The 19,920-nt window shown below is 45.2% G+C and overlaps 3 protein-coding genes across 9 annotated transcripts in view; 1 reads left to right on the forward strand and 2 right to left on the reverse strand.

The window, feature by feature from the left end:
- NDUFAF3 (NADH:ubiquinone oxidoreductase complex assembly factor 3) overlaps window positions 1–647 on the forward strand; it is a 1,562-nt gene extending 915 nt beyond the window's left edge. Inside the window, exons 3-5 of the mRNA XM_006909070.3 lie at window positions 45–111; window positions 214–314; window positions 389–647. Of these exons, the coding sequence (XP_006909132.1) occupies window positions 45–111; window positions 214–314; window positions 389–505 (285 nt within the window). The 3' untranslated portion in view covers window positions 506–647. The remainder of the gene's footprint in view (window positions 1–44; window positions 112–213; window positions 315–388) is intronic.
- A 486-nt stretch (window positions 648–1,133) lies between these two features.
- Window positions 1,134–6,005, reverse strand: IMPDH2 (inosine monophosphate dehydrogenase 2). Of its 2 annotated transcripts, XM_025044873.1 has the most exons (15): window positions 5,812–6,005; window positions 5,333–5,381; window positions 5,012–5,113; window positions 4,822–4,896; window positions 4,274–4,480; window positions 3,686–3,773; window positions 3,414–3,613; window positions 3,244–3,334; window positions 3,050–3,145; window positions 2,736–2,807; window positions 1,934–2,077; window positions 1,704–1,848; window positions 1,467–1,610; window positions 1,306–1,389; window positions 1,134–1,205 (listed from the first exon to the last, which is right to left on the reverse strand). In XM_025044873.1, the coding sequence occupies exons 1-15, from the start codon at window positions 5,907–5,909 to the stop codon at window positions 1,184–1,186; spliced, it is 1,617 nt and encodes a 538-aa protein (XP_024900641.1). In that variant the 5' UTR covers window positions 5,910–6,005; the 3' UTR covers window positions 1,134–1,183. The 2 variants fall into 2 exon arrangements, with proteins under 2 accessions (XP_024900641.1, XP_006909133.1); XM_006909071.3 differs by lacking the exon at window positions 2,736–2,807 and having other exon boundaries at window positions 1,140–1,205; window positions 5,812–5,995.
- Window positions 6,006–6,241: 236 nt separating this feature from the next.
- Window positions 6,242–19,920, reverse strand: part of QRICH1 (glutamine rich 1) — a 34,900-nt gene continuing 21,221 nt past the window's right edge. For all 6 annotated transcript variants that reach the window (XM_025044871.1, XM_015587184.2, XM_025044870.1 and 3 more), the window contains 7 exons: window positions 16,474–16,651; window positions 15,733–15,887; window positions 14,478–14,592; window positions 9,599–9,707; window positions 9,088–9,239; window positions 8,666–8,756; window positions 6,242–7,209 (listed from right to left, as the gene is read on the reverse strand). In XM_025044871.1, the coding sequence (XP_024900639.1) occupies window positions 7,017–7,209; window positions 8,666–8,756; window positions 9,088–9,239; window positions 9,599–9,707; window positions 14,478–14,592; window positions 15,733–15,887; window positions 16,474–16,651 (993 nt within the window). In that variant the 3' untranslated portion in view covers window positions 6,242–7,016. The remainder of the gene's footprint in view (window positions 7,210–8,665; window positions 8,757–9,087; window positions 9,240–9,598; window positions 9,708–14,477; window positions 14,593–15,732; window positions 15,888–16,473; window positions 16,652–19,920) is intronic.

Consider the following 19,920-nt stretch of genomic DNA (forward strand, 5'->3'; position numbering starts at 1 on the left):
GGAAAGTTGCGTGGATTTGTTTAACCTACCTCCTCCCCACACAGGTAGGATCCCACCAGCACATCACAGAAGAAAGCTTCTCTCTCTTCTGGATGCTGGAGCCCCGAATAGGTATCGGAGAGGGGGAGAGCTGAGGTCCCAACCCGAGAAAGCCACCCCCACCCCAGTGTCAGCAGACCCGGTTATAGACTAGCCGCGCCCATCTTTCCCCAGAAATTGTGGTGGTGGGCACTGGAGACCGGACTGAGCGGCTGCCATCCCAGGTGCTGCGAGCCATGAGGCAACGGGGCATCGCTGTGGAAGTGCAGGACACGGTCAGTGCCAGGACTTGGGACCGCTGAGGGGTCAGGCCTGGTCCTAGCCCAGCTGATGCTAGCTCTCTTTGCAGCCCAATGCCTGTGCCACTTTCAACTTCCTGTGTCATGAAGGCCGAGTGACAGGAGCTGCTCTCATCCCCCCACCGGGAGGGACCGTGCTCACATCTCCAGTCCAAGCTGCAGAATGAACCACCAGGAACCGACCTGACCTGTCCAGGAGGGCTCTGGCACCTTTGCAGAGAGTGGGGGTCCCCAAGGCATTCACAAGGCCCTCCCCTGTGGCACTGTAATGCTTTTGCTTGCCAGCAAATTAATAATTTAATCCACTTATCTCTTTTGTACTAGGTGTGTTGCTGGCTAGGGGCTGCTGGCTCAGCGGGGTCTTGGTGGGAGTTGCGAAGAAACCAAGGGGTCACCTTTTCACCTAGACTGCGGCCCCTCAGAGGCCAGGAGGTGGTATATACGCCTGTTCCAAATTGCAGATCTATCTCCTTGCTCACAGGCAGATTTGAAGTCATCTCAGTTCTTTCTCCTCAAGGTCCTTTTGGGCTGTTCCCTGACCTCTCTTAAGCAGCCACTGTCAGAATCTGATATTGAACACGTGGGAGCCAGAGCAGTTCAGAGCTGGCTTGTGAACCGGCTTGTGAACTGCTTGGGGAGGCACTTTGGAACCTAGTACTACCTGCTTCCAGGTCCACAGCACACCTTTACCTCAGGGCCCGAGGCTTTCCCTGAAAATGAGGGTGTTGTGTTGTGTGCATCTGTGATGTGGCAGCTGCAAAGGCCCACGTGCCTAATGACTTCAAAAACCAAGCATCGCTTTTTTCAAACTTTTATTGAAAAACCAAGGAGATACACTGTATTTTTCAGAAAAGCCGCTTCTCATACCTGTAAGCAGAAGGACCAGCTGTGAGATAAGGGCAGCAGGAAGGAGGCATAGCAGAGACCTCCACCCCAAGCCCAGGGTGGAAAAGGGTTGGTCACTTACGAATGGAGGCTGTGGACGCCACCTTCCACTTGTGCCGAGGATGTTCTTTTCTCAAACTTGAGCTCCCCAGAATACATCATGGCTCTGAAAAGGGGCAGATGTACATGGGTAGCTGGCCCTGGACCAGCCCCTCAACCCATGTCCAAACTCCCTAGGCTTACCGCACTTGGGTCAAACTCTTGGCACCAATATCTTGGCAGGAGTGCTGGATGCCAGCGATCAAGTAGGGGACAAATTTATGGATGGACCCTTTGTCTTGCACAGCCCCAGACACCCCCTGGGCCACCTTGATTTTGTCAGCTTCACTGCAGGGAAAGGCAATAGACATGGACAAGGTCAAAGCCAAGATGAGGCTGTTTGTGCAGAGTTGGTATAAAGTAACCGATCACCTGTCCCACCTGAAATATCGGTTCTGGCTGCTGAGATGCTTGTCCATGGCGTCAAGAGAGCCCATACCACGGTATTTCTTTAGCCGAATCCCATCAGAGAAGAAGTACTCGCCAGGGGCCTCGGTGGTGGCAGCCAGAAGGGAGCCCATCATGACTATGGACAGATGGATTGCTGGGGGTAGACCCTGAGTGGCATTGGGGAGGGAGTCCCACCGGGCTCCCTAGGTGCTGGGCCTCACCTGTGGAGGCCCCAAGGGCCAAGGCTTTGGCGATATGGCCCACATTTTGGATTCCTCCATCAGCAATGACAGGAACACCAAAGCGCCGTGCATATTCTGACACCTTGTACACTGCTGTTGCTTGGGGCCGCCCACAGGCTAGCACTGTTAAGAGATGGAGGAACAGATGGGTGGGTGGAGTTAGTGGGGACAGGCAAAGGGCACTGTGGCCACAACTCTGCACCCAGAGCTCTCAGCTATACCTGTACCAGGACTGCAGCCTGGCTGAGGACAAGTCATTTCTGAAACAGCTACTGCCCCCCTGCTTTGAACAGTACAAAGAGCTGTGATGGCCACCACTCACCCTTGCGTGTGCACGTGCACGTGTGCATGGCCCAGGGCAGCCTCAGGCACATGCAGTCAGCAGCTGGGAAAACCCCGCCCAACTTGTATCAGGTGGGGTAGGGGTCACCGTGCAGTTAGTACCCAGAGGACCACCCCTTTCTACATGGTGGGCAGCTCAGGCAAGATCCGGGCAGTGGTTGTGTGGAAGGAAGTGTTTCAGAGTTGGTCCCTGAGGGGCACCTATTGCAGGAGATGTGGGCAGAGCAGGGCCTACCTGGGGAAGGACATCCTGCCCTGTAAACATCCCGGGAAGAGGAGGGGGAGCTATGTTCTCGAGCAGCCCCCAAAACAATGGTCTGTCATTCAGTCTGCCCTGCCCACCCAACAGCACCACAAACCCCGGGAGCTACAGCTACAGTCAACCAAGCAGCCGGGCAGTGGGCAGCTGGGCCGGGCTAGTGGGCCGGGCCGGACTTACTATAGCAGCCCGTGACAGTAGAAGGGCATTTGGGGCTGTGGGACTTTATGTCTGGAGGGATCTTGGGAGCCGCTAAATAAAACAAACAGACCAGAGTTTAGAGAGGGCGCAGAGCAGGAGCAAGGAGGCCAGGCTAGGCAGGGGGAGTGGCAAGTGAGGAATGACGAGAGCTCGTCTTGCTTCCGGCATGTCACCCATCCAAGGGGCCTCTTTGGCCCTGTGGCTGCCCCTATTGGAGGACTCATTTAGTTCCCAAGAGAGCGCCTGGCTCCAGGGCATGTGGATCTAAGGGCCCTACCAAGGCATCTTCTTACCTTCTTGGGTGATGCAGATGGAGCCACTGCCCATGCCCACCCGCAGGGCATCTACACCAGCATCAATAAGATTCTTGGCCTGAGCCGCTGTGACCACTGCAATGAAGAGCAGGGAAAGGCTCAGGTAAAGGTCTAGGTGCGAGCCTAGCTTCCCTAGCCTCGCCGATCTTCCGTCTATGCCCATGTTTCCTCACCATTGCCCCCAATGACCTGGAGATTGGGGTATTTCTCTTTGATGTACTTGATCATATTGATCTGGAAGATGGAGTTTCCTTGAGAAGAATCCTAGGACAGGAAGGAAGTCCCGGTGAGACTGGTATGACAGTTGCCCCTTCCGCCCCACCCTGCCTGTGCAGCAGCTCACCAAAACGACTGCGTCCACACCAGCCTGGGCTAGCAAGTCCAGCCGATACTTGTCATCTTCATGCGTGCCGATGGCTGCTCCACACAGCAGCTGCTTCTTGGTGTCTTTGGAGGCCAGTGGGTAATCCCGGTTCTTCTTCAGGTCTGTCCGAGCAATAATGGCCACCAGCTCGTCGTCTTCATTCACGATGGGCAACTTTCCTGGAGGCAGAGAAGAATATGAATCAGTCCCCAATCTTTGGTTACAGAGCCCTTCCTACCCCTAGGACTCACCTTTCTTGCTGCGCTGCAGAATTTCGTTTGCTTCCTTCAGCGTGATGCCTGCTGGGGCTACCACCAAGTCATCTCTCTTTGTCATGATCTAGGAGGGAGGGGAGCTGTGAGGAAGGGCCAGAGACTAGAGCTCCCAAAAGGCCCTGCCCTTAATGCAGCGGTGAGGTTCTAAAGAACATGTTCACACACCTACACCTAAACCACCCTCCTCAAGTGAACCCAACAAGTCCCTGCAGCAATCCAGTGGCAAATGTGAGAACTGAGTAGAAAGGACAATATGGTATTTGGAGCAGCCTGCTACACTGTAGAGAAAGAAGGGCCAAACCAGACCGATAAGAGATTTAGAAGATTAGGCCGAAGTTGGTCCTTAAACACTGCCTTCACCCTGGGGGTGGCAAAGCGTACATGCTGGAAACATTTGAGTAGACTGAAAGCCTCTGGTGGGGCGGGGCTGCAGGAACCCCATGAAGTGATCAGAAACTTGGCTAGGCACTCATCTTTCCTGGACAGCAGAGGCCCTCAGAAATGCCATTCAGGCAACAGAAGCCAAGTTGCCAGAGCTTGGCTGGGCTCTGCCAGTGCACCCACCTCTTCCAAAAACCGGTCGTGCTCCTCCTCCTTGAGAAAATCAATGTCCCTCGAGGAGATGATGCCCACCAGGCGGCTCCCCATCCGGCCCGTGTCGGTGATGGGGATACCACAGAAGCCATGCCGGGCCTTGGCTTCAAACACGTCCCGTACTCTATCCTTGGGGCTGAGGACTACAGGGTCTGTAATGAATCCCTGCTCGTATTTCTGGAAGGGATGGTGAAAAAGGGCATTTCTGAACTGCTTTCATCAGGCTCTTGGTCTGAAGCCTGAGGTCTGTGCCAACTCCCCCTTTGGCAGTGCCATAGGACCAAATCACACCAACACCTCAAACCCTGGGACAGGAGACGTGGTGGGCTGTAGGCACTGTCCACCTGGTCCTCTTCTGTTGCCTTAAGACCCAGGGTCTCAGGCTTTTATGCTCAGGAATTCAACTCCACAGTGGAGATAAAAGGATCCTAAATGGGGAACAAAATCCCCCACTCCCACCCTGCTCCACCTCAGTGCAATTCCCAGGGACTCCTGACCACGATCCTTTCCCTTCTGACCTTCACTTTTCGAACTTCGTTGGCCTGGAATTCAGGTGTACAGTTGTGGTGAATGAAGCCAATACCACCTGTAAGCTGCAGAATAAACAGAAGACAAGGTAAAAGTGTCAAGAATAAGAAATGAATGACTATGCTTTTGGGAAAGAGAGATCGGGCCCCTGTTTCTGCCCTTACTCCCCATGGTGCTCACCGCCATAGCTATGGCCATTCCAGCCTCTGTGACTGTGTCCATAGGTGAGGAAACCAGTGGGGTCTTCAGAGTGATCTTTTTGGTCAGCGCAGAGGTCAGGTCCTGAGGATAAAAGACCAGCGAATGTGAGAAAGCACTTCGTATACCTCACGATGATGCCAGGTCCCCCACAAAACAGGTGCCCTGTACGACCTGCATGCTAGTAAGACCATTCCATAGAAGCCACCCACAAGCCCAATTTGGCAAAGTAGCCAAAGACGAGGGTTTAACAGCACCTTACACAATCTTCATGCTATGGACCCAATTCCTAGCCATACTCACCACCTGGTCTGCAGTGAAGTCGATGTACCCAGGGAGAATGAGAAAGTCACTACGGAGGAGAGCGAATTGAGAGTAAGGCTCAAGCTTAGTGCAACCCGAGACTCCATCCCCATAGATCATCTAATAAGGCATCTGGGCAGAGATGGCACTGACCTAAGCCCATGTGTCACAGGCAAGGCAGAGCACAAGGTGGAGATGGTGACAGAGAACCTTTTCTGCCACCTAGCTGTCATCAGCGTCCCTGGAACCCTGACAACTCCATGTGCCCAGAGAATGGAGTTTCTGGCCTGAAATCCCAACCACGGTAAAGATGCCACCTCCATCCCACCCTGCTTCAGATCTGTCAAAGTGAACCCCGGAGATGGGTGGGAAATTTCCGGAACCTGTCTCCCATGCCGGGCCCTATGGAAGCCCCACCCAGACTCCCAGCCTAGTGCGCCTCTCCTCCCCTCGCCCAGGTGCGCCCGCTAGTCCCGCACTTGTAAGTGAGGCCGTCCCCGCAGTTGAACAGCTGCTGTGCGGTAAGCCCGTCGTCGGGCACGTAGGACGTGCCCCCGCTAATCAGATAGTCGGCCATGGCCAGCGCGGGGGGAAGTCGGGCGCCTGAGAGAACCACGCCGCAGAGGCCTCTGCCGTCAGGGCCGCGCCAATATACACCCGCCGCTATCGTCACTCCGCCCTACGCGCCAGACGTCAGGACGCAGTGCGCGGAGGCGGAGCCAGAGCGTATGTCGGGAAGGGCTGGAGAGGGAGCGCATGCGCACAGTACGACCCAGACATAGCCAGGGAGGTTGGGCTGTTGAGCTTCTCCGCCCCCTCCCGCAGGACCGTGGCCCAATGAACAGGATAGGCTTTGCTTCCACTGTCCCGCCAATCTCCTCCCAAATAAAGAGGCGTTGTTCACTAGCATGTTGAAAAGACGTGCTTGTCATTCTTAATAAACAACTAGATTAAGAATACATAAGAGAAACAGAGTGGTATCTTTATATGATACACAAGTGTATGTTACAAGAATTCCATCAGGCATAGGAGCCTCAGGTTTAAGGCCTCATTGTTAGGCCAAAAAAAAAAAAAAAAAAAAAAAAAAAAAAAAAAAAAAAAAAAAAAAAAAAAAGGCATGGTAAAGTTTTTACTTTAACATCTAAAATGTCACTTGTCTTAAAGGAGGGTGTAATAGAAATTGTCTTTAATAAATCATAATTGAAGTTCCCCTCATTTTCCTTCCATTAAGATGCTAAGTTTATGTCTGAGCATGAAGAAATGACTGTGGCTCCCCTGTGGTCAGCAAAGTTGGCCAGAGTGGAAGCCGGCTGAGGAGATTCCTTGGAGGGTCCATCCATCATTAATTCCATCTTTCTGGAAGAGGGGAAGGGGCCACATTTCTAACAGTCCAAGCCCTTTCCCCAGGCCCCAGACAAAAAAAAAAAAAGTCATCCAGCAACTTTCTAGGACACCTGGCTCTCAGGAAACCCAGAGCCCCCATGGGCTGAGGAGTCTGCAACAGTAGGTTTATGAAGATGCACAGGAGGCAAAATTTCCTTTTACATTTTAAACAGAAGCAGTCTGAAAGCCTTCATAACTACACCAATAAAAAAAGAAAAGAAAAAATGGAGGCCTCTTCTTTAGTGTGAAAGTCTGTCCGTTTTTTCCTGGATGCTTCCCCTTACACCATGGCTAAAGGATCTCAGTGCATGGTGCTTGCACTGGCCACCGCAATGGCCTCCTGAATTTCTCGTATCACCAGGATCCGAGTCAGCATCTGTCCCATCTGCTCTCTGCTGATAGGCTGGACTGAGTACCAGATTGGGCTGTTGGGGGCCACCACTGGCTCAGGCGTCAGGTAAAAGGTGTCATTCCGGCCTTTCACACTCTGGGGACTGAAGAATATTTCGGTAAAAGCTGGTTAAATTTACTAGAATCTCAACTCAACCCTCCCACCTGAACCTTCCAGACAGATGCTGTCTACAAAAGTTGGGAAGGCAGCAACTCTGGAAGGTATGTTGGCACACCTACTGAATTCCACACAGCCAACACATACTACCTCTAGGATCTCCTTTGAGACTACTGCAAATGCCAGTGATAGGCTGCCTCTCTTCAGCTCCTCCCTCACATGCTGCCAGCTGCAACTCCTCTAACCAGCTGCCTGTAGGGCTCCCAGGGCTCACATCCCACCTGGAACCAACTTAACCACCCAGGTCTACCTCCAAGTCCTTGTTCATGTTGTTCCCTTTACCCAATCCACTGATACTTCCTCAGTTCTACCTGAGGGACTCTGCTTTCCCAGGTTGGCTATGATATGGGACCCTTACCTGAGCTTACCACTCCTCACTCCCTCAATGTTGTGCTGTATTTCTTTTAAGTATTTAGCACACGCCATCCTCTCAGTTATTCAACCATCCACTCAAGATTTATCAAAGGGCTACTGTGTACCAGTCCTGCGCTAGGTGCTGATATTAATGAGCAAGACCTAAGAGTCCCTACCTTATGAAGTTTATAGATAAGAGAAGCAGACAGTAATTAAAGTTATACAAATACATATAAAATGACAAAAAAAAAAAAAAATGTGGTAAATGCAACAGAGGAAACAGCCTAAGGGAAGAGGAGGGAATCTGAAAATGCTTCCCCGATAAAGCTGTGTTTGAGAATGGGGATGCACAGAAAATAACCAGCCATATGGGTAGGGGTGAAGTGGGGTGGGGTGGGTGTTGCCCAATATGAAAAAGTTCTGTGCTGAGGCCTTGAGAAAGGGAGTATGATGCCTTTAATGGAGAGGAGCCAAAGTGTAGCTACAGAGCCAAGAGCTACATGGCCATGAGGTTAAAAGGGGGACCGAATGAAAGGCCGTCTCTGCCACAGTAGGATTACTGTCTTTGTAAAGTGAAAGAAAACCGTGGAAGGTTTTAAGTAACATAAGACTCACAACACAGAAATAGCTTTCTGGCTTTGCTGTGAACATGACGGCCAAACTGCAGGGGCAAGAGAGAACAAAAGCCAGGGAAAGAAGTCTCCTGCTAGACTCATGGTGGTAGTGACAAAAGGTCAAGCCTAGGAAGATGCAGGGCTATGCTCAATATGTGATGGAGGCACCCCCTCTGTATTTCTCTCTACTTTCATCACCTCTCCATGAAAGGGGGACCATCAAGGAGCAGGGGCCCCTTTTATATCACAGTGCTAGGCATGTCACATGCTTTGGGAAAAGTAGTAAGTCTGCTTTTATATTTAGCTTTTTGAAGTCTGTTTTTACTCTCGGTAAGGGACTAGAGAATGCCTCTGCACACAGGTACGCAGGTGCACGCACACACATAGTCATCCACTCAAATAAAGCCTCCTCACCATTTAAAGAGGTAGAAATCGTAGAGCTTGATGGGACATCTCAGTGGATTCTCTGGATTTTCCGTCTGTTCTGCATACATGTCATCTGTAACTATAAAATACACACCCACCATCACAGATATGGCACCAGACAGCCTTAGCTCAGGCCCAAATTAGGAACCTTAGTCTTCCAGCCAACCCAACTAGGAAATGTTGGAAGGGGAAAGGGTGTGAGGCATGGGAATTGACTATGAAAGGAAATGGCAAGTATCTTTTTGGGCATCTCTGCTTCTTGAAGAATGTGAAGTTTCTGGCTGAGAAGGGAATGGAGAATTCCTATCCAGCAAATCCCAACCTTCACACTCATCACTAGCCACCCCCAGGCAGAAGGGCAGAGCAGAACAAGTAGCACCTGTTTCTGAGCCCCTGCCTCCTTCTCCTACCTTTCTGGCCAGTCTGGTGGATTCCAAGTGCCTTCAGATACCGAATACTCGTGCTTTTATCCTTAGGATTAGAGGGATTCTTCTTTGTCTGTCGCAAGACCTTGGAGAAGGCCAGCTTCATGTGCTGGTCTACTGTCTTCAACAGGAAGTACCTGCACCGCAAGTGAAAGCAAGGCAAAGGGAAGGGTGCCAGGAGGAGACCATGACTTATGCTCCGCCATCAGTGCTTCAGAGGAGTCGCTGCCCACACTCCCAGGATATGGGCAGGCCCACACCCAAACACACTGTCTAGTGGAGAAGCCACATCAAGACTGATGGTAGAGGCCTGGCAAGGCTGTCTGCCTCACTGGTCACCACACAAAATCCAGCCAAGTGGGGCTGAGGGCTTTTGGATGCCCAAAGGCTCTCAAATATGTGTTAAAGGAATTCAGAAGTCTGCCTGGATAGTTTCCACCCTCTTCACTGGGCAGATGCCAGCAGTGGCTAAGCATGAAGCCTCTAGAACACTTACTTGGTGTTAAAGAACATGAGGGTGGTCAGCAGGGTGGAAGGGGAGTGAGCCCCAAGCTGCTTGCACTCCCACAGCATCTCCTCAGTCACGTGGCTGGGCAGGACATAGCCTAGGAGGAATAGAGTACTGCTACAACAAGAGGATGGCAGGCAGTCCCTCAAAGATGCAGGATGGGAGGTGTGAGGCACAACAAGGACCACAAAGGAGTACAAGTTTAACCAGAAAAATCTCCCTGGTATGGCAGAATCATCTGGGAAGCTTGTTAAAACACAAATGGCTGGGTCCCAATACAGAGTTCTGGGGTGGGACCTGATAAGATGCATTTCTAACAAATTCCTAAGATCGAACTTTGAAAACCACTGCCTGACATACTACTGATTGTTCTTACCTGATGTTAACTCTTCCTTTAATCCGAGGTTAACATGGGACAAAAGGATAGCTCTCGGGGAAAGTGAAACACCCATACTCTAAACCAAACTCTGTACATATGCATACTTCTCTGAAGAGAGGGTACAGAGCTTTCATCATATTTTCAAATGTGTCCAGGACCCAAAGAACTGGTATGCACGTCCCTGCTTATACTTACTAAACCATCTGTCACATTTTCCATCTCTAGAAAGCATGTTCATTCTCATCCCCTCTATGGATAAAGAGGAGACTGACAGTCACAACTGTTACAGGTGCCCCCCACAGGGCACTCTGGTTCATAAGCGAATTGAGAGCTGGGGGTGGGGGCAAATGCCAGTAGTTTGATCACCAACCCTCCTTCATGTGTTCATTCAACGTGCAAGTGTTTTGTGTGCCAGGCACTGAAGGCCTGGTGAATGAAACAGCAGCAGACACCAACATTCTCCAGGCAGGCAGTGAGGGTGTCACTTCTTAGAAGCAGGGAAAGAAATATTCTGCCCAGTACACTCCTCTTTTCTGTTCTTGCCAAAGCTGGCCCTCTGACTCTGTTAGTGCACTTCCATCTCTTTAGGATTGTTTTGCCTCTACTCCAGTATTTTGTGGCCCAGTTACAATGAGATAAGCTTCCTTGCTCTTAGACTTGTCTAGAGCAGGATGAGTGGCAGAAGGCAGCCCATCTGAGGGAAGGCCAACCTTAGGAGTGGTCCTAGGCATACCCTGGCATGCCCTATTTTTTCTGGGTTCACTCTTCTACCTGGTGTCACTTCCCTAGCTTTGACTGCTTCTTAACAACTTAAAGTGAACTTCAATACCTAAAAACCAAGACTCTTCGCACTGTAGAAGGGAGATACAGATAGACATTACATAAAAGCCTTGTAGTTCTGATTCTGAACTACGAGCATCAGAATAATCTATTTTGTTTATATTTTTGGTTCTGCCTACTGAAAAGCCCAGAAACAATGATCAACACAAGAGCAATGAGCATGCCTAGCATCTAGACTTTGGTACTGAAATACCATTTACCACTAAAAGAACCAGGCTCCATGGAGAACGGACTGCTTCCAACCTGGGACAGGAATGTCCAAGATAAGCCTGGAACATTTTGGCAAACCAGAAATCAAGGAAGAAGGGTGTGTCAAAAGAATTTATGGGCCAATTTAAAGAAGCTCCAAATGGCCGAAGATGGGACAATCTGAGCATCAGTAAAGATAACTGCAAAAGACTGAATGATATTAAATACATTTACATTCATTAGTTCACAATGACTCTTAAAAACAAACAAAAAACCACCCAGCTAATTGGTTATCACTGGGGAAAGATGGTGAACCAACTAATTCCTGTGAAAACTGCTAAACAAAAAAACAGCCCTTATATCTTTCCTCTTCTGTATAATCTATTCTGCTAGGAATTCAAAAGGTTGACAAGGGAAAGTTTCTTTGTTTTTCAGCTAATAATGAGGAAGTAATAACATTAGAATACCACCATTTACAAATAATGAATTTATGGATTTAGACATTATGGGTATCTGATGGAAATAAATAACCCATCTATGATGTAACTCTGCCAAAAAGAAAACACACACACACAAAAAAACAAAACCTGATCAATCTTTATATGCATCTACCAATTAACTGTAAATACAGGAAAAGAATAATATAACAAACTACACCATGAGGATGTATTCAGCAAAAAGTAGACTCCGTGACACTTTAAAAGGCTAGTTTCTTCCATAAATAAGTTGCCAGAAAAAAAATCAAGGGGGAAATTAAAGATTAAAGCTAAACATTAAAAGGTATACCAGCAATTTCAACGTGTGGACCTTATTTGCACCATGACTCAGATAAACAAAATTATGACATTTATGAGACAGAAATCGAAACAGAGATTTTGATATTATGAAACTATCCGAAACTTAACATACCACAATGCTATTAGACTTAAAAAAAAAAAAAGTCTAATAGCATTGTGGTATGTTAAGAACACATATTAAAGTATTTATGAAGTGTTTGGGATTTATTTCAAAACAATATGGGGGGGATGGGTGATGTATATATGAAATGAGATTTGCCATAAACACTAGGTACATAGAAATGTCATTCATCTATTTTGTTTACTTTTATGTCCTTGAAATTCCATAATAAAAAAGTTTAAAACAGCAAACTCTGCATAGCCACACTTGGCTTGGAAATTTGCAAACCATGAAGTGTGAGTCACTCACTCAGGTCTCTGATCTAATGACAGTCACTAAGAACGACCACGCTCCTAATGCCCTCAACATCTTCCATTCCCCTACGCTTTGTTCTTCAAAGTACTTACTTAAACATAAATTAATTTAGTTATTTAGACACTGTTGTTTCCCCCTATTAGACTGTAAACTCCATTTCATTCACTACTACATTATCTACATCTGAAATACTGTCTGGCATACAAGAGGCACTCAAAAAAATTTGTTGAACCAATAATTTTTCTAAAAGGTTAAGCATGTAACTATGTGTGCTGATGGAAGTTAACTAGACTGTTTTCAACTCATTTGGGTAAATACCAAGGAGTGTGATTACTGGACCATAAGGTAAGAAAATGTTTACTTTTGTAAAACAATATCAAATTGTCTTCCAAAGTGACTGTGCTACTTTGCATTCCCAAGAGCAATGAATCAGAGTAACTGTTGCTTCTTATCTAACATTTGGTGCCGCCAGTGTTTGATATTTTAGCCATTCTAATAGCTGTATAGTGGTTATTTCATTATTATTTTAATTTGCAATTTCCTGATGACATACGATAAACATCTTTTCATATACTAATCTACCACCTGTGTATCTTCTTTAGTGAGGCACCTGTTCAACTCTTTTGCCCATTTGTTAATCAGGTTGTTTTCTTATTGTTGGATGTTAAGAGTTTTTTGAATATTTTGGATACCAGTCCTTTAAAAGATATGTGTTTTGCAAAGATTTTTCTCCCAGTTTGTAGCTTTTTTTTTTTTCATTCTCTTAAAAGTGTCTTTCACAGAACAGATGTTTTTAATGAAGTTCGACTTATCAGTTTTTTCTTTCATGGATCACAGTGCTTTTGGTGTTGTATATAAAAAGTCATCACGAAGCCCAAGGTCACCTAGATTTTCTCCTATGTTATCTCCTAGTTTTATAATTTTATAGTTTTGCGTTTTACATTTAGGTTTACAATCCATTTTGTGTTAGTTTTGTGAAGGGTGTAAAGTATATGTCTAGATTCATGTTTTTGAAGGTGGATGTCCTGCTGTTCCAGTACCATTTGTTGAAAAGACTATCCTTTATTGAACTGCCCTTGCTCCTTTGTCAAAGGTTAAGTTGATTATATTTTTGTGGCTTTATTTCTGGACTTTCTATTCTGTTCAGTTAATCTATCTGCCTATTCTTTCACCAAAACCTGAACACAACATTTACAGCAGCTTTATTCATAATTGCCAAAACTTGGAAGTTCTTCAATAGGTGAATGGATAAACAAACTGTAGTACATCCAAACAATGAAATATTATTCAGCAATAAAAAGAAATGAGCTATCTATCAAGCTACAAAAAGACACTCAGGAACATTAAATGCATATTGCTAAGTGAAAGAAACCAATCTGAAAAGGCTACATACTAAATTATTACAACTATATGAAATTCTGGAAAAGGCAGAACGACACAGTAATAAGACCTGTGGTTGCCAAGGATTCAGGGGGAGGGAAGGAGTAATGACTAGGTAGAACATAGGGGATTTTTAGGGCAGTGAAGCTTCTGTATTATACTGTAATTCTAGGTACATGTCATCATACATTTGTCAAGACCCACGTAATGTACAACACAAAGAGTGAACCCTAATGTAAACTATAGGCTTTAATTAATAATAATGTTTCAATACTGGTTCATTAATTAACAAATACGCCACATCGATACAAGGTAATAACAGGGCAAACGCCGTGTGAGGGAGTATACGGGAATTCTGTATCTTTACTCAATTTTTCTGTAAATCTAAAACTGCTCTCAAAAATAAAGTTTATTTAAAAATAAACACCTCAGACATTCTACTGCAAAACTCATGTTCTTTCCAACACAACATGCTCCCCAGGAAGTTCCCTATGGGTAAAGCAAAAATTATGTTCTATATATGTAGAACATACGTTCAAACATAAAAAAATCTCCTATATGTAACATGAGTAACCTAGATAAAACAGTTCATAATTCTTAATTTTTGCAATGATTCTAATTTTAATCAATAAATTTTAAATAAAAGAATAACTACCCAACACTTTGTATGCCCCATGTCCTTGTCACACTGGGACCAGCTGGGTCCTGTGTCTGGTAAGCAGTGCCCCTTCCATATCAGGGTAAGCAGCACAGTCGATGCTGGTACCTGGGATTTATAGCATCCTCACTCACATGCTGTATCACAGCAAAACACACAAACAGCCAACCTAGGTGGGAAAGACATCCAAGGACTAGGAAGACTCTTACCAAGTGGAGTGACTCGGGGCTGAATGTCCTTCAGAACTTCATGTAGCCACTCCGTAAATCGAACGTAATAAAGATCGGAGAAAATGTCATCAACTCGTCCATTTTCAAAAAGATACTAAAAGAAAAACAAGAAAATTGCTGGTAATCTCCTGAGTGAGGCTTTCAGGGGAAATAAACATTTCTCTTCCAGTACCATCACCTATCCTTATCCAGTCTCCCCTTAATATATAACACACCAGGTCAAAACTGTCCAGCATGTGACACTTTCCACAGTACATTTCAAATCATGTGAACCGACTTGCACAACATTTAAGTCAATGGGGCAGATTTTGTATATGCTATTTCACCCAGGCGAGGCATTGTCCTGTGGTAGCAAAAAAAAACGTGGGCCAGCCTCTTACTAGCTGTGGTGTAAATGAACTAGTGCAAGTCTTATAACTTTCGGGAATCAGTTTTTTTGTCTGTAAATGGAGATGACTGTGCCTGCCTTCTGGGACTGGGGAGACCATGGAATGAGACAACATGTAAAGCAATTCACCCAGTGCCCTGAGTGACTGGGAAGAAAGAAGAATAAACTGGGAGGCAGATTTTTCTCAGATCCAGGCAACAGGGTAAGTGCCAACCAGCAAGAGTTTTTTTCCCGTCATACGATGGGCTTTTCCACAAGAGCATTCAAACACCAAGAAATCCACCTCAGTTCCCCTAAACTGCCAGTCTAAAATGAATTTCTGTTATGCTTTACCTTAGATGTCCTGAAAACCTAACTACAGTTGTATATTCTAACTAGTCTCCTTCAAATAATTATTTTGTGTTAATGCAGAGAATAAGACAAACTGTATGTTAGCACCAGAGTTTGTTTTGGATAAACTGCTTATATGCAAACCATGTTTAACAAAGAGTGTTATATAAAGTACCTCATGACTTAAAAAAAAAAAAGGCTCTAAGGTAACAAATTTACCAAATTTTTTTTGTGTTTTTCTTTGTTTGTTTGTTCATTTCTTCTTTTTAATATGCCAAATATTTTAACAAAAGTTTCTCTAGATGGTGGGATCATTAATGGTTTTATTTTCTAAAATGAACATGTAGGTCTTTTACAATTATAAAAAAGTATACCTAAAAGCTCATTACATGACTGATAGAGAAGGTCCCTATTATATACATAACCCCTTGCTTGTCATTTTACTAATTTGACTAAACGGCAAATAACCAATGGGAATACAGCTCAAACATGTTCCTGTAAAGTTCTGTTTCCTACCTTCTGAATGCACAGGAAAATATAGTAGAGTACATCTGGGTCATAGGGTTCACCTTCTCCATTTCGAGCTTCCCGGGTCATTAGACAGAGCCCATAGTTTAACTCGGCCACAGCAGAAGAGATGAGATCTTCTTGGAATCGCAGAAGTTGGCGCCCTACAACACAAGCCCCAAAGGTGAATGAGGGACCTGGCAACAGTCATCTCTTTATTGGTCACTCCTATCCCTAAAAGGAAGGCTCAGAGCAGATATTGCCCATGAGGGTGCTGGGATGGAAATGGTCACTTGTATCTATGATCAGAATTGGCCTACTAGGGCAATACCCCTGTACGCCCTATTACGCCAAGAGTTTCCTTTCCACAATCCTCTCCACCTCACACATCCTGAAAATATTTATTAGAGCCACATGAAAGCATCGAACAAACAACCCCCAAAACAAAAAGCAAAAACCCACAACAAAATCCAAGCTCTATAATATGAGAAAAACATAATGCTAAGGAAGAATGACCTGAGCACACTCACTGTGTACAAAAATGCCTGGTCTTGGGCAAATCCCACAAATCCTGCTCATTTGCAGCTGGTCAGGCCTGCTTATTGCTCATCTTGAATTCAGCATACTACTTCAGATGAAGCTCACTAGTCCCCAGAGGCCAAGGGACATCACTTTCCTGCTATTCTGTTCTGCTGCTTCAGTGCCACCGCATTTTAGACAGAGTCCACCCTCTCCTTCCCAAACACTCACTCCCAATGGGTGCCAGCCTGTTTTGAGCATCCTTCTCTAGCTCAGCATTCTTGGTCTGGGCCCAGTTTTTCCATACTTCAAGCCCTTCTTCTGGCTTCAGAGAATTTGGAAGCAGAAGTTCTGGGGAAGGCTGTGGCTGTGACTGTGGTTCAACTTCAGCAACCTGGACAGTTTGAGCCTATGAGAGAGAAACCATTAAAAAGTGTCAATACTGTTTTGCATCAGGCCCTTTGGCAAAACTGCCAGAAAAATGTTCTATTTCTTTTAATAATGATTAAAAAAAATCTCTTCTCCCTGCCATCCTTTCAAGAAACTTTGAAATTCTACTCCTTATCCCAGGGATAGCAAAGCCTAGAACAGTGATTCTCAGCCCTGTTATACTTTTGAATTTCCGATTTAAAACACCGATACCTGCACTTTACCCCAGAATCTCTTTTTAAAACCTTCCCATGTAAAAAGACAATTCTAATGCTAATTTAGTCACTGCTTAGAATTACTGGCCCAAAGCATTGCTCATCAAACTATAACGAGCAAACAAATCATTTGGAGATTTTACTGAAGTACAGTTTCTGATTCAAAAGGTCTCTAACAGGACCTGAGATTCTTCATTTCTAACAAGCTTCCAAGTGAGGAAACTGGTCTGCAGACTATACTTTGAGTTACAAAGTGTCCAGAGCAGTGACTATTAAACTTGGTTATACCTTAAAATCATCTGGACTGCTTTTAAAAAATACTCATATACCTGAACCTTAACCCCTAGAGATTCTGATTAATTTGTCTAAGGTGGGGGGCCCTGCTGTTATTAGTATTTTTTAAAGCTCCCAAAGTGATTTTAATGTCCAACCATGGTTGAGAATCATCGTTTAGAGAAACAAAAGTACAACAAAGAAGTCATGTCTCTCTCCCTGCCATTGTAAAATGAGAAAGTAAGACTTGTGGCTCTGTGTGCCTTTCTAACTAGATAGAAGGTTCTGCTTTTTTCCACGTTCTTTCTCAATAATATAGCTCTGGCTTGTAAGAACATTTTCTGAAGACAGAAGGCACTGCTCTAGCTTCCTGATTCCAAAAGGAAGAGTGGTTCCAATCCTCAACGGTCTCACAGCCAAGTCATGCAGACAAAGCGACAGAGGATGTCCCCGAGTCTGAATCACAATCCCTACAGGGTGGGACAGACACTGACAAAGATACCAAGCACAGGTTCTTAGGTCTCACACACCTGTCAAAATTCTGAACAAATTTCCTTGAGCAATTCTCCAGTCCAGGGCTGAGGAATGTCAAATTGTTCAAATTATAAAAGCAAAATAATTTATTCATAATATATAAATTTGCTTATCAACAAATAAAAATAATGACTATCCTACTAGCTTTTACAATGTATGTTATTAAACAAGGAGATAAAGCAACATTAGTGCTGGGCCCTTAAATGTTCGTCAGCCTGGCGCTCCGCTCTAGACACACTCAACCATCACTAACCTTGTTGAGTCTCACCCATTTTCCCAGTTTGGATTTTCATGTTTGTGGAAATGACTGCTAACTGTAAGCCTCCACCTATGTTAACTAGATCTTTCCTTAATATACCCAGTGAGTACTGTGTATCTCCAACTGAACATCTCACAGCCACCTCAAATGACATATATGAAGAGAATGTATCCCTTTCCCTATCCAGAACTATTCTCCTCAGAGTTGCCTCCCTACCTTGTTCGATGATAACACCAAAGCTGGAAATCTAGAAGCTGACTGGGTGAGTGGGTGGCAGCCAGAGCATGTGGGGCAGTGCTTCTCTACTCGCCTTTCAGCCAGGCCTTCTCCGCTCTGAGTTTCCACCCACCAAATGTAATATTCCCAAGCATCTAGACATCTAAAGCTCTTCCACACATGTCACAAATATCTATCAGTGGTTAAAAACCACTGATGTAAGTAGGGTCTTATACACCGTGGTATAAAGTTTTTTCCTATTTACAATGGAGCCCTTGGAGAGTTTTCAGCTGGGAAATGACATCATCTTACATTTTAAGAAAATTATTCTTGCTGGTCTATGGAGAATGGAATGAAGAGCAAAAGTGGAAGCAGGTGCTAATGGCCTGGACTACGATAGTGGCAGTGGAGATTTAAGAGATTCTGAGAAATCTGGTAGTAGAACCAATGTCACTTTTTAATAAACTGGATGTGAGGAGTAAGGAAAGGCAGACTCAAAGATGACTCCCAGGTTTTTGGCTTAAACGAACGGGTAGCTGATGCTTTCACTTTCTGAGACAGGCAAGTTTTTGATAGTGGTAGAGGTGAAGCTAATGAAGAGCCGAGATATCATCAATAAATCCAAGTAAATAAGTTGGCTGCTAAATGTGTGGGAAGGGTTTCAAGGGGAAAGGCCTGATTTAGAGATAAATATTTGTGTGTCAATGCAGCACAGGGGTTAAGATGGGCTGCAGAGCCAGCCTGTCCAAGGTAGAATCTCAACCTGCTACTTACTAACAGTGGCTTTGGCCTTGTTGTTTAATCTTTGTGCCTCAGTTTCTTCATTTGTAAAATGGAGATAGTGATACATAACTCATAAGGTTGGTATGAGAATTAAATGAATTAAAATATTTAACACTGAGAACAGGACTGGCAAGACAGTGTAAGTGATTTATTATCTTCAGCAGCAGCAATGGCCATCTAGAGGACGCTGAAAACCATGGCAAAGGACAGAAATTTAAGGGAGAAAAGAGGGCTAGTACTGAGCTCTGAGGAACATCAATATGTATGGTTCAGAGAGAAATAAGGAGTCTCCTGAGAAGGAAAAAGAATCAGTGGAGTAGAAGAAAAACCAGGAGTGTATAATATGAAGGCCCAGAGGACAGTTTCAAGAAGGCAGGTATGGTCTCTGTGTCATGTGTTGCTGTGAGATAAAAAACAAGATGTGCTATTGGATCTGGCCACAGGGAGGTCACTGTTGACCTTGATAAGAGCGGACTCAGTCGTGAGTTGACAATTGGTTAGCAAATAGAGTCAGCTTGTGCAGATAAAGCTTTTGAGAACTCTGGAATAAAATAGAGTGGAGAAATGGGGCAACAGATGGAGATGGATGTAGTAAGGGATGGAGATTTTGTCATAAATTAGGTTTTAAAGACAGGTGAGAGCTTTCATAAAGAGTATGCCAGGTGAAAGAGCACAACACTTAGGGTTCAAGTTATATCACAACACAATTACCTTCCCCCTAGGCTGTGAGTGCTCCAAGGGCAGAGAATGTCTTATTCATCTCTGTTCCCTAGCACAGATCTGGTAAGGAGAGGAGAAGATGTTTGCAGTGTAAATGGACAAACTCATCTTTCCTATGTGATGGGTATTCTTCCCAATTTTTCTTCTTCTGGTAATAATACTGGATATTAAGTCCCTATAAGACTTTCCCAAAGGAGACAGACATACACTGAAGAACATGGGCCCACTAAAATGAACTCCAGAAAAGAT

Source organism: Pteropus alecto, unplaced genomic scaffold, assembly GCF_000325575.1.
Source record: "Pteropus alecto unplaced genomic scaffold, ASM32557v1 scaffold53, whole genome shotgun sequence".
Lineage (NCBI taxonomy): Eukaryota > Metazoa > Chordata > Mammalia > Chiroptera > Pteropodidae > Pteropus > Pteropus alecto.